Source organism: Strongyloides ratti (assembly GCF_001040885.1).
Source record: "Strongyloides ratti genome assembly S_ratti_ED321, chromosome : 2".
NCBI classification, from domain to species: Eukaryota; Metazoa; Nematoda; class Chromadorea; order Rhabditida; family Strongyloididae; genus Strongyloides; species Strongyloides ratti.
This window is the reverse complement of record NC_037308.1, coordinates 1840341-1853227: the sequence shown is the minus strand read 5'-3', so window position 1 is coordinate 1853227 and position 12887 is coordinate 1840341. Positions and strand designations below refer to the sequence as shown.

Genomic DNA, 12887 nt, shown 5'->3' with positions numbered 1-12887 from the left:
TAAAAAAAAAATAGAGAAAAATGTTTTAATAAATTGTATTTCTCTGAAGTCATAAGTTTATAATATATTTTAGTATTATTTAAACTTGATTTAAATAATAAAACATTTTTCAAATATATTTTATTACATTTTTATAACAGAAAGAAAAGTAATTTTTTAAATTGTAAAAATAAACTTTTATATTAATTTCAAATATCAATTACCAAATCAGTCAACAATATCAATCACAAACATACCATATATTGAAGAAAAATACAGAGTATCAATATTCCAAGGGAATGTATTCTCATAACGAAAGTTAGATATACGTGGCTTAATTCGTCAACTTAAAATAATTGAAGCTTTCTACTCACTGGAAATTAACTCTCTTAGTAAGAAAATTTAAAATGGTTCTTATCGCTGCTTCAATTATTACTAAAACAGGAAAAGGTATTTTTTTTTATACATTTCTTTTTTTATCATTTTATTTTTATTTAGCTCTTGTAAGTCGACAATTTGTCACTGATATCTCTAAATCAAGAATGGAAGGACTCTTAGATGCATTTCCAAAACTTGTCGGATCCAATGAAAGTATGTATCTTTTTGTTATTTTAAAAATAATTTAACATCATATCTTCAGATAATCAACGTCAACATACATTTGTAGAAACAGATTCAGTTCGTTATGTTTACCAACCAATGGATAATGTATATATGGTTCTTATAACAACAAAAGCTTCAAATATTTTAGAAGATTTAGAAGCATTAAGATTATTTGCTCGTGTCATTCCAGAATATTGTCATTCAAATGAAGAAAAAGAAATTTTTGACAAAGCTTTTGATCTTATTTTTGCATTTGATGAGATTGTTGCTCTGGGTTACAGAGAAAATGTAAATCTTGCACAAATAAGAACATTTACGGAAATGGATTCACATGAAGAAAGAGTACATAATCAATTGAAAGCAAGTCAAGAGAAAGCTGCAAAAGATAAAATGAAAGAAAAAGCTAAAGAATTAAAACGAATGCAATTGGAGAATGCTAAGAAGCAAGCTATGTTACGTCATGGATCTGGATTTACTTCTACACTATCATCTTTGAGTTCATCATCTCAGTCAACACAACCAGTTGCTGTTGAGGAAAAGAAACCTGAACCAAAAGCTAAACCAGCACCTACACGTGTTGGTGGTGGTAAAGCACTTAAATTGGGAGCTAAAAAAAGTCAAGGTGATGAAATCTTTGTTGACTGAGAACTCATTAATATATTAGAGAGATTTTTTCAAGATAAATATTTAATTCTCAATTATTGTTTATTGCTTGTATGTGATAAGATTGTAATATAATTTATTGTTTTTATAGAATTTTTTAATATAAGAAAAATATTTTAAGATGTTAAAAATATATACAAATACTTTTATAATTTTGTTTATAATTCATGCTAATAGAAATTTATGGAGAGGAAAAATTATTAGCATGAAATATTTTTTTTTTATGTATTAAAAATATTGCCTTTTTAAATAAAATTTTAATGGAGAAGTGCATATTACATAAAATGTTCTTATTAAATAAATATTTAAATTTAATGTTATGGAAAATTTGTATTTTTAATGTCATAATTTTTTAGATTAAAATAGAAATAATGGCCTTATTAAAAATAAGTTTTTTAGTGATTAGAAAATTGCAATATTAAGTATTATTAGTGAAGATTAATATATCATAATTATAAAATATATTTACATTTCATTTATTCAGATTAAAATTTATATAACTTTAAATATAATATTTGAAAAAATTCTGATCTTATAAAATTTATTTATACTAATATCAGAACAGAACATAAAATTATATTCAATTAAAAATTTATTTTGATTCAACTATTTGTAGCTGTTTGATTATTCGAATGACCAAGGATATCAGAACCATCAAATGAATCTTGTGCATCTATGACATGTTTTTTAACTTCGTCTTTTTTAACAACTATATCTTTAATAAGATCACCAATTCTATTTTTGTATTCAGCTGCAATTCTTGCAAATTGATTATTATGTTTCTTCATTAATTTTATCTTTTCATCATAGTAAGCCTTGTTTCCAACTAATTTCTTATGTTCATTATGTAATTTTGCTTCTTTTACACTTAACATTGCTTTGTAGAAATTGTCATGGATAATACCTGGTGATTTTTCTTCAATAACAGCTACTTGAGATAAACATTTTTGAATGATTATCAAAAGTGTAAGGGCAGAAAATAAATTAATGTAGGACATTTTTAAATACAATAAAGAAAATTGTTTTTTTTATATAAATTTTCAATGGTAATTTTAAATATTATTCTTAAAAATGTAAATCTTTATTATTGCACAAATAAATGGTAATTTATTTTACTTAAAATATAAATAATTGCCTCAAAAAAAAATTGTATTCCTTATTTAAATAAAAGATTAAAAAAAGATATTTATGTATTATTTGGAGATAACATTTTTATATAACCTATTTATTCTTATATTTGTAATATTTATCAACATCCATAAAATTGAATTAAAATAATTTTTAAAAATGTTGTCAATTTCATAATTTTTCTTTATTAGTAAACAGATGAAAGTTAATGAAATATCATCTGTGTCAAAAGATTAAGTATTATTAAAATTTTTTTTATTATTATATTTTTTTTCACATTTTATACATATTTTAAAATATTGAGATACTGAAGAATATAAGAATACATAAGAGTTAGGTGGTTTTTTTTTGTTATTAAATATTAAATAAATTGCTTATAAAGTTTTAAAAAGTTAGCCTGTTTTTCTTTTTTTAAATACATGAACTTTCAGACTATTATATATTCAAATATAAATTATGTTCTATATTTATAATTTAAAAAAAATACACATTTTGTTAAAGTATTTTAACAAAATTAGTATAACGACTTTAAAATCAACCAAAAAAAAATAATCAAAGTAATTATAATATGACGTAAAATGGAAAAAAAAATTCATGAATGTGTAATTATCACAATAAGTATGGTAAAAATAATTGTTAATAATTTGTATAAAGAACTTGTTGATATATTTTTTTGTTTATAGTTTTGCACTATTTAAATAATAAAAGAAAAATTAACTACCAAATATAATATAATTTTTAATACTTTAAAAAGTTTCTTATCTCATTTTTTTTATTGTCTTTAAGTAGTTTATTAAAAATAAATGACTTTTGAAAAAGTTAATCTTTAAAGGTTTAAATAACTGGTAAATTAATTTAAAAATGTTAGGTAATTACTTTATTTAATCTTTTGCCTATGTATTTGCCAAATGTGTTTTCTTCTTTTATTTGAAAATTTGTCTTCCATTCTTGGTATGTTCACAGATTGAAACAATATAATTTTTTATTTATATTTTAAAATATAAAAACATTAATTTAAACCGGTATTATTAGTTTATTTCTAATATTGTAAATAAAAAAATACTATATTTATTTAGTAGTTAATTTATATATTAAATATATATTTGTAAAATGTAAATATAATTTAAAATCAAAAAATAAAAAAAAATCATATTATAAATATGGTTGTATATGGTATATTGGTTGTTGATGATTTTTAATCTATTATTAATGAAACACGCTTGTAATTTTATTTTGTATATATTGTGTTGTATTTTTCAATATTAAAATGACGTATCAAATAAAACAAATATTTTGTCAATTGATAAAATTTAATTAAAATAAATTTAACCAAACAATGCATCTTAATTAATACAAATATTTTAAAAGAATTTTTAATAACACAGTATCTAGAATTACTTAAAATAAATATATGGTAAAAAGTTAATAAATTCAATGTTGAAATTTGTGAAAAGTCAGATATATAAATATAGGTAATATGAATCTATTACTAAAATATTATCAAAGTACATTTTTGGTGTATGATTTTTTTAATTAAAAAGTTATATACAATATTTTATTTACATAATAATTTAATATTTTTAAATTTAATACATACAAATTAATAAGACAACTTTTTTGTACTTTAAGGATAATTTATTTTTGTTTACTTAAATTTAGACAATAGAGATAAAATAAGCAAATTTTTAGTTTGTTTTATTATAAAAAAAACTTTTTTTTAATTAACTGCTATCATTTTTTGTTACATGGGACAATATTTTGACATTCCATTTTAATGAAGAATTATACATTTAAACATTGTTTTTTTTTCATTAAGAAGTATACATTTTTAATAGGTAATTTGGCGGTTTGATAGTAAAAATTAAATGTGAATTCACATCAATATCTATTCCAAAAATTTTTATCATACATCAATTCCTAATTCATCAAAAGGTTTGAGCCGTTTACCAAAACGAATCATCATATCAGCTTTATTTGGTGCTCTTTTGACATATATTTTTCCACCATACTAAAAAAAAAAATCAACAATTAAAATTTTAAAAAAAAAAAAAAAAATTAATACTTACAGGATTATAATATTTGTAGTTTGGTATAAAAAAAACATCATTATAAGAAGATCCACTCAATGAATGATTTTCATCATATTCACTATTTTTGGCATATGAAGATAAAGCAAAAAGAAGTATAGTGAAAAATATTATTGAAAAGGTAATAAACTTTGTTTTTCTCATTTTAAAAATAAAAAGAAATAAACCAGAGTCTAAAGAAAATTATTATTAAAATACCATAGAAGAAAAATGATCTAAAAAAAAAATTACTCCGAAGTTTTATATCCTCAAATTGAAAGGCGTTCCTATTTATATGTCAATATAAGGGATATAGAATTAAAAAAAAGCATAGAAGGTTGTAAAAGTTTATAAAAATTTTTATTTTATATAAATATATATATAGAATCTTAGTACCAAAAAAAAAAAAAAATTAAATCATTTGATATATATCTGAGACCTGCCCACATTTATTTATCCTAAAATAAGACTATGTAAGCATATATATATATATACATATATAGATATATATATACTTGAATGAATAATTACAAGAGGAAGCTTATTTTAAATAAAAGTTAAACGTTATGCTTCAGGAATTATGGATAAATTTTATAGAAAATTACATCATAAATAAAGATGATTATTATGAAAAATTAAATATAAATTATATAAATAATATTATATTATAATATTATAATTTTATCCTTTTTTCATACTTTCATTTTTATCTTAAGTTTATTATAACACAAAAATTAAATTTTTATTGGTACACTAATTAAATCAAAAAATAGCAAAAACTTCCATACTAATTGGTAGTAGAGTAATTATCTTAAGGCATCCTTTAAATAATCAATTTAATTTATTTCCTTTGAGAAATAAGAATTATTAAATTTTATTTTTAAAAGAAAAATAAATGAATCCGAAGAAAATAATTCTTTCTTCTCTTCTTATCTTTTATCATAATGACATCAATTGTTATGTTAAAAATTTAGTCATAAGCTTTTAAGAGATATTAACTCCTTTTTTTGAGGAATGCACAAAAATTTAGAGTGAAATACAGTAAACAGCCATGTGCTAACTAACAATATCAATCATTCCTTATCTCATTAAATAAACTTTATGACATTAAAATGTCAAATAATTCTTTATTCTATTTTTTTTCAGTCAACAGAGGTAAATGTTTTTTTTTTGTTTTTATAATTATTTATATATATATTGAAAAAAAAAAAATATGTCTAAAAATAAATACTTTTAACAATACAGAATAATTATTATATATTATGAATAAAGTTATTTAATATCCTTTTCATTGAGTTGTCGTTGTCGTAGTTCATATGATCTACAATATTCATATTTTCCACCTTTGATAAAATTTTCACTACAAATAGGTTCACATTCACCAGAAGATGTTCGTGGATAACAAATAAACCTGATATCACGAATTTGTGTAATATGAGTAAAATGAAATAAAGTATATCCTCCAAGTGCAATATATTCACTAATTGCTATTTCATAAGGAACTGAAAAAAATTAATTTAATATAAAAATTGATTTAAAATAAAAAACCAAACAAACCATATGGATGACAACTTAATTCTACCATAAATTTAAGATGATAATTTACTACTGTATACCCAAAGTAACAAAAAATAGAGCCAGAGATGAACTTTATCATGAGAGAAATAATATCAACAAGTGAAAATATTTCTGGTAAAGTTAATGCAGAAAGAAAGAAATGAATTAGCATATATATAACAGCAATATAAATAAACATATGAAGAGAAATATTTGTAACTTCTGGAAAATCGTGACGTATAGTAATAATTGAAAATAAAGAACAAAATAAAATTTCACAAAATATTATATATGGTGAGATTGAATTTAAAGTTGATGCTATAGTATTGTTTTTAATCATTCGATGATCATCTAACAATCTTTTACTACAATAAGTTACAAAAAATCTTATCATCCATGGAGTGATAACAGAATATCGTAACCACATATTTGTTTGACTTTTTAATTCAATTAATCTTAAAAAAGATGGAATTTCATTTGGTTTTGATGGATTTCTATCTTTACATATATATTTTAATGAGCCATATTTTAATAAATATATATCACCTTTAAGATTATTTTTTGGTGTTGAATCATAAATGTCTTCATTAATACCAAGGTAAATAGACAAAAAAAGACATATACCAGAAGCTATATAGGTTATCAATACAGGAATGATAAGACGTAAGTTGAGATAAGCGATATCTTCATTATCATCCTCCACGAAACCACTTTTTAATTCTTTTTTTTCTTGACGTGTTTTTGGTTTAACAATCATTTCTAAATTTTTTACCATTAATAGTTTGTAATTAAAATATTAAATAGACATTTATATACATGTATGATAAAAAAAAAATTAATTAAATAAGAATTAACTGTTAATAAAATATATTATTGAATGGTGATTCAGTATGTAATATTTCAAATAAATCACTTTTTATTCAACAAACCATATCCAAAGACACCTGACCTCTTTATTTTATCAAGAAAGTTTTAGATTAATTGTATTTATTTAAAATCATACAATAAATAATACATATATTACATTAAAAGAAGGCAGAGGAGGACTAGAAATCACATATCTTTGTATAAAAATTTAAATTATTTATAATTATTAATAACATAATACATATTCAATCAATTAAAGATAGTAATTAAAATGTAATAAATTAAATACCATATATATTCTTCTAATCTTTTTCATTTTAAAGTTTGCAAAATATTCAAGTTCAATTTGACAAATCAAGTTGTGATTCATGTTATAAAATTTTATTATAAAAAAAAGAAATTACTTAAATATTATGTCATATCCGTAGATGTATAAATATTCTACTTTAATATTAATTTATATTGAATATTTTAAAAGATTTCTTTTTTTAACAACAACATAAAATATTTATCAAATTTTAGATTATATATATAAATATTTGTTTTTTTTTTACCATTATATGTTTATAAATGATAATTATGCCAGAAAATAAATATATGTTATTATTAATAATTAATGATAAATGTGTAAAAAAAATTTATTTACCAATAAATTTAATTAGTTAACAGGGTAAAATAACTATTTTTATACTTCCTCTTTTAACATACTCTTTTTGCGTAGGCTAAAAATTTAATCAAATTTTTTATTCTCTTCTATAAAACTGGTAAATTCTTCTTTCTTTCTTTTTTTTTTTTTTAATTTTTATATTTATTAGAATACTATAAATATATTTATATAAAAATCTATCATAACTGTCAATCATATTTTGACAGAACTGTTGGTAGCATATTTTCTAAATTACCTCAAAACAAAATAAAAAACATGATAGAAATAAATATATCCTTGGTATTTATTAATTTATTAAGAATAAATATTATACCAAAAATATAAAAATATTCTTTTTAAAAGTAAATAACAAAAAAAAAATAGTTTTAATAAAATTATAATAATTATATATTAAGTAATGGAAGATACATCTTTTACAGACAATAAAAATATTTCTGAAACAATATTTTCATATAATGATACATTATTTACAGGTTGGTTAAAATTTACTTGAAATAATTAAATTTTTTTTTTCTATTTAATTAATAATCTTAGACCAAATGACAAAAACTCATTTACCAAGAAGTAAAAAGAAAGTTTTAAAAAAACAACTATATAAAGAAAGAAGATTAGAAAAAAGAAAAATAGAACATCAAAAAAGAAGAGAAAATAAAAAAAAAGTTTCTGGTGTTGATATCATCAAAAACCACAATGTTAATGTAAATTTTTTTCCCCATAATTATATTAAAAAAATGTTTCACCCCTATTTTAGATATGCATAGATTTAGATTTTTATTCTTTAATGAGTGACAAGGAAAAGGGGAAATTATTTAGACAATTGTGTAGAGTTTGGGGGTTAGGAAAAAAATTTTCTGGTCTTCAGACAACCCTACTAAATGGGACAGAGGAATTTTATGAGAAGGGGAAAAGTTTAGTTTCGGGATTTGAAAAATTTAATTGGAAAAAAGAATTTGGAAGTATTGTTGATATTTATAAAGATAAACAAAATATTGTATATCTTTCTCCTGATTCTTCATGTCAACCGTTACTTGAAATTGATCCAGAAACAATTTATGTAATTGGTGGTCTGGTAGATGAAAGTGGAGTTGGTAGTAAATCATTAGAAAAAGCTTCTAATTTATCTTTAAATTGTCGACGTCTTCCAATAAAAGAAATTATGCAAAAAGCACCTAAAGGTTCTCATAATGAAATGTTATCAATAAATTTAGTTGTTGAAATTTTATGTAAAGTTTCAAGTGGAGTATCTTTTAAAAAAGCTCTTTCAGATGTTTTGCCAAAAAGGTTTGGTTTCGTATTATCAGATGATGCATAAATAAAAATAATTAATAAATAAAAGTATCAAAAAAGTTATATTTATTTAGTGCTGCATTTTATTAAATGTAAATAAAATTTTGTGTAAAAACAATTTATTTTTCTAATTATCTAAATAATTTGTATTACAGTAATGCTCGAATTATTGGTATTTCTAGCTTAGTTTTATTTTTTTCTTATACATTCTTTAGCCCCTTTATTTTGCTTTGCAACAGTGTACATACTTAAATCATTTACTATATTTGTACTATCATATATATTTTTGAAATTTTAATTTATATTTGAATGCTATATATAAAGTTCTTAAAATTTTTCTCTGCCTCAAATCGAAATCCGGTTGTTAATTATTTTATCTTGAAAGATGCTGTTAACGTTTTTCTGAAAAAAAAAATATCATTTTTGTGAAAACATTTTATTATCTGATTTAAAAAAAAATTTTTTTTGAAAAATAAATTTGTATTTAATAATAAGTATGTTTTTTTCTTCCTGAAAAATTTTTTTAAATTTTCATCAACTTCAATTTTATTTATATACAATTTAAAGGTTGGTGTTGTTTTCCAAAGTTATAATTACTTGAGTAGACTTGTTTCCAATATTATCATTATAAGAGACATTTATCATATTTTGCAATTTAACTTAGGCATTATAATATTTTAAATTATATCATAATTTTTAATTTATTAAAATTGTTTTTCTATTTTTCATAGTATAATTATTTAGTGAATAAAAAGTTGTATTTTAAAAATGACAAAAGATACTAAATTGGATGATGTTTTTGGGATTACTTATCAAACAGAAACTTGGACAAAAGATAATGATTCTGTTAAAAAATCAGAACAAAAAGAAAACGATTTGAAAGATGATGTTTTTACAGAACAAATTTTAAATTCTTCACCAAGTACAAAAATTGATTCTTGTAACGTTGAAAAAAATAATGATAAAGATGAATCTGTTGATGAAGATTTTTTCACAACAAATTTTTTTTCAAAATATAATAATATAAAAAAATCTTTAAGTCATTCATCTTCTTATAATTCTCAGGAAAAGCAAGTTAACAATTTAAAAGATGATAAATGTGATGAAGAAGAATATTCAATGTTTGATATAAAAAGAAAGTTTTTACATTATAAAAATTAGTAGAGTTTTTTGCTATATTAATTTCTTAAAAATAAGAAAAAAAATTAAATATAATTTTTTTTTAATAAAAATAATATTGTTTTGTTTTTTTAGAAACTTTAGAAAAGCCAACAAAAGAAAAAGATATGCTGAAAAATGTAATAAGCCAACCTATTTTTGTTCAGACTGGAGATTATGGAATCCAAATGATAAGAAATATGATAGATACATGTTGGAAATATAACAAAGTAGAATTAGCAAATTATATGGAAAAAAGAGTTATTTATAATGATAATTCGTTAATAGCTTTTGATAAACCTATCTTGCTTAGCTATAGCGGGAGTTACAGCGATAATTCTATTAATATGGATAGCTGTTTACAGGAATTAAAGAAACTTGTGGCTCCAAATATTCCTCGTCTTAATTTGGTAAAATCATTAGATAAACAATATAGTGGTATTACATTATTTGCTAAAAGTTCAGATGAACAGAAGCGTTACAAAGAAATGATTGAAAATAACTTAATAAAATTTACTTACCGCTTACTTGTTCGTGGAATTCCCCCTTATAATGATGGAGTAATAAATTTTCCTTTAGTAAAATTACTCAGAAATAAAAATGATATTATAGTGAAACCATGTATTCAAGAAAAACTACCTAAAAATAATAGTAAAGGAGTAATGTTTGCGACGACAAACTACAGAATAATTGAGAAGAACAAACTTGCAAATATGGCCTATTTAGAAGTAGAAACACAAACTGATTTTCCTCATCAAATAAGGGCTCATTTATCATATGGTCTAAATACTCCTTTAGTTGGTGACTTCAAATACAATCCATTGAATAGAAGTAATGTACAAACTCCGCCAAAATTTACCAATGAAGCAAATAATTTACTAGATATAACTAGTCAAAATGGTTACAAAAAAGTTCCAATGTTATGTCATCTTAAGGCTTTGACATTTCCGGGAATGCAGAAATCATCTAACAAGTCTCTCAGTATTTCATGTCCAATGCCACAACATATGAAATATATTTTAAAAAAACTTAGATTGTTAAAAAAATAGAATATTGTTATTAATAAAATGTTTTTGTTTTGTTTATATCAAAAAAATAGTTAATTTCTTTATTTATATCTGATAGAAGTGTAATTTTTAATTTCTTATAAATAGTTTTATTAACTTTCAACCAATGGTTTTTTATTATTTTTGTGTTGAGAATTATGACAAAAATGGGATCTTACTAACTTTTCAGGGATCGCTTTATGGAGCTTTATTTTTAAAATATATTCACTTAAATAAGAAGTATATCAAAACTTTTAAAGAAAATTTTTCTATCAATAATGACAAGGTTAATTATATTATTTTTTTTTTAAATTAAATATTTTTTATTTTAGGGATTATATATTAAATATTATATAGTTAGAAATCCTGAATTTTGTATAATAGATTATAATTGGAATTATCTTATAACAAAGTATCTTCTTAAAAATTTATATTTAGAAAAAACAATGTGGAATCTTTCAACGTTTGGTGGAGCATACTCATCAATGGGAGACTACTTTGATAATTTTGCTGAGATAGCCGGTAAATTAAGTATTGCACAATATAAAATAGCAAAAAAAATGGATGATCAAAGTATGATATCACGTTGTAAACTATTTTTTTCTTTAAGTTTGGCACAACGCAATTATACCAAATTAGCATATTTTATAATTAAACAAGAATATGTAAAAGCAAAAAAAGAAAAGAATCATTTTATTGCTGATTGTGCTCAAGGAACTTTAGCAAAAATAAAATCTTTACAAATTATAAAAAAAAATAATTATCAGTCTTCTCTTTTAACAAAATCTGATGTCATTCCATTGAAGGGTTCTTTTGATAAGTAACTATTTGAATTCATAGCTATAATTACAAGTGAAATTGCTGCCATTAGAAAACAAATCATTATCACAAAAAACATGAAATGATAAATATATTTGTTATATATTGACTTTGTTTTGATATCTAGTTTTTTATCTCTTGACAAAGAAATTGAATTTTTGCTTACTTTTTTTTGTTGTTCCTCCAAATCTAGAACTATAATGAACATTTAATTTATTCAACTTTTTTTAACTTACAAAATTTTTTTGGCATTGAACCAACAGAACTTGATTTTCTTTTCATATTAGGAACATCAAAAAATTCATCGGATTTTTTTCTATCCTCAAAAAGATGATCCCATGTAATATTTTTCGACATTTAAATATTCAATAATAATAATTTTTTTATTAATAAAAGTTTTTTTATTGTCTGCTAGTTTATAAATAATTTTTTTGTCTTATAGTAGTTGTTCATTGTTTTGAAAAAAACATTTGTGTTATGATACACATTTTTATTATTATTTCATTTAATTTTAGTTATTATTCAATTGTTATTGTTTTTTGATTTAATTTTTGGCTAATTGAATTAAAGAGAAAAAAAAGACTATTTAAAGAGTAAATGTGTCTATAAGAATCTTTGAAGAATTCTTGGAAAGGATTAAGCTCCATCCCGGGCTCGAACCGAGGACCTCTCGATTAGAAGTCGAGTGCTCTATCCAACTGAGCTAATGGAGCAGGCGGCAGGCGATTTTTTCAATAAAGATTAAGACTTTATTAAAATATAGTTATATTTATTTTTAAAAATTAAAAAATATGTTCTAAACTTCTGAAAGTATAATTATTCAATATTTATTCATTGTTCAAACAATTATTGAATAATAAGAGACAGATACAACTACTTTAACTGCATCTGAAATGAAAAATATCACCCTTCTGAAGCCTTCAGCCACATTGGCTCAGTGGTAGTAGCGTCGGTCTTGTAAACCGAAGGTCGCTGGTTCAATCCCAGCATGTGGCAACTTTTTAAAAGTTTTTCTGATAAATTAAGCAACTTTTTCTTCCATATATC

At 21.8% G+C, this 12887-nt stretch overlaps 7 protein-coding genes across 7 annotated transcripts; 4 read left to right on the top strand and 3 right to left on the bottom strand.

The window, feature by feature from the left end:
* Positions 1-386: 386 nt before the first annotated feature.
* Positions 387-1351, top strand: SRAE_2000056000 (Coatomer subunit delta; the record flags this gene model as incomplete). The annotated part of the gene is made up of 5 exons (XM_024651404.1): positions 387-429; positions 478-570; positions 620-1204; positions 1247-1296; positions 1337-1351. 5 exons carry the CDS (start codon positions 387-389, stop codon positions 1349-1351), a joined length of 786 nt encoding a protein of 261 aa, XP_024505085.1.
* Positions 1352-1847: 496 nt separating this feature from the next.
* On the bottom strand, positions 1848-2243 carry SRAE_2000055900 (Hypothetical protein; the record flags this gene model as incomplete). Its single annotated transcript, XM_024651403.1, has 1 exon — positions 1848-2243. The coding sequence occupies one exon, from the start codon at positions 2241-2243 to the stop codon at positions 1848-1850; it is 396 nt and encodes a 131-aa protein (XP_024505084.1).
* Positions 2244-4276: 2033 nt separating this feature from the next.
* Positions 4277-5143, bottom strand: SRAE_2000055800 (Hypothetical protein; the record flags this gene model as incomplete). The annotated part of the gene is made up of 4 exons (XM_024651402.1): positions 4277-4381; positions 4440-4633; positions 4692-4707; positions 5138-5143. The coding sequence occupies 4 exons, from the start codon at positions 5141-5143 to the stop codon at positions 4277-4279; spliced, it is 321 nt and encodes a 106-aa protein (XP_024505083.1).
* Positions 5144-5711: 568 nt separating this feature from the next.
* SRAE_2000055700 (Hypothetical protein) lies at positions 5712-6771 on the bottom strand (the record flags this gene model as incomplete). The annotated part of the gene is made up of 2 exons (XM_024651401.1): positions 5712-5941; positions 5997-6771. The coding sequence occupies 2 exons, from the start codon at positions 6769-6771 to the stop codon at positions 5712-5714; spliced, it is 1005 nt and encodes a 334-aa protein (XP_024505082.1).
* A 1156-nt stretch (positions 6772-7927) lies between these two features.
* On the top strand, positions 7928-8842 carry SRAE_2000055600 (tRNA methyltransferase 10 homolog B; the record flags this gene model as incomplete). The annotated part of the gene is made up of 4 exons (XM_024651400.1): positions 7928-8003; positions 8065-8228; positions 8282-8753; positions 8796-8842. 4 exons carry the CDS (start codon positions 7928-7930, stop codon positions 8840-8842), a joined length of 759 nt encoding a protein of 252 aa, XP_024505081.1.
* A 743-nt stretch (positions 8843-9585) lies between these two features.
* Positions 9586-11024, top strand: SRAE_2000055500 (Pseudouridine synthase, RsuA/RluB/C/D/E/F domain and Pseudouridine synthase, catalytic domain-containing protein; the record flags this gene model as incomplete). The annotated part of the gene is made up of 2 exons (XM_024651399.1): positions 9586-9916; positions 10102-11024. 2 exons carry the CDS (start codon positions 9586-9588, stop codon positions 11022-11024), a joined length of 1254 nt encoding a protein of 417 aa, XP_024505080.1.
* Positions 11025-11148: 124 nt separating this feature from the next.
* On the top strand, positions 11149-11845 carry SRAE_2000055400 (Hypothetical protein; the record flags this gene model as incomplete). Its single annotated transcript, XM_024651398.1, has 2 exons — positions 11149-11307; positions 11354-11845. 2 exons carry the CDS (start codon positions 11149-11151, stop codon positions 11843-11845), a joined length of 651 nt encoding a protein of 216 aa, XP_024505079.1.
* Between the last annotated feature and the right edge of the window lie 1042 nt (positions 11846-12887).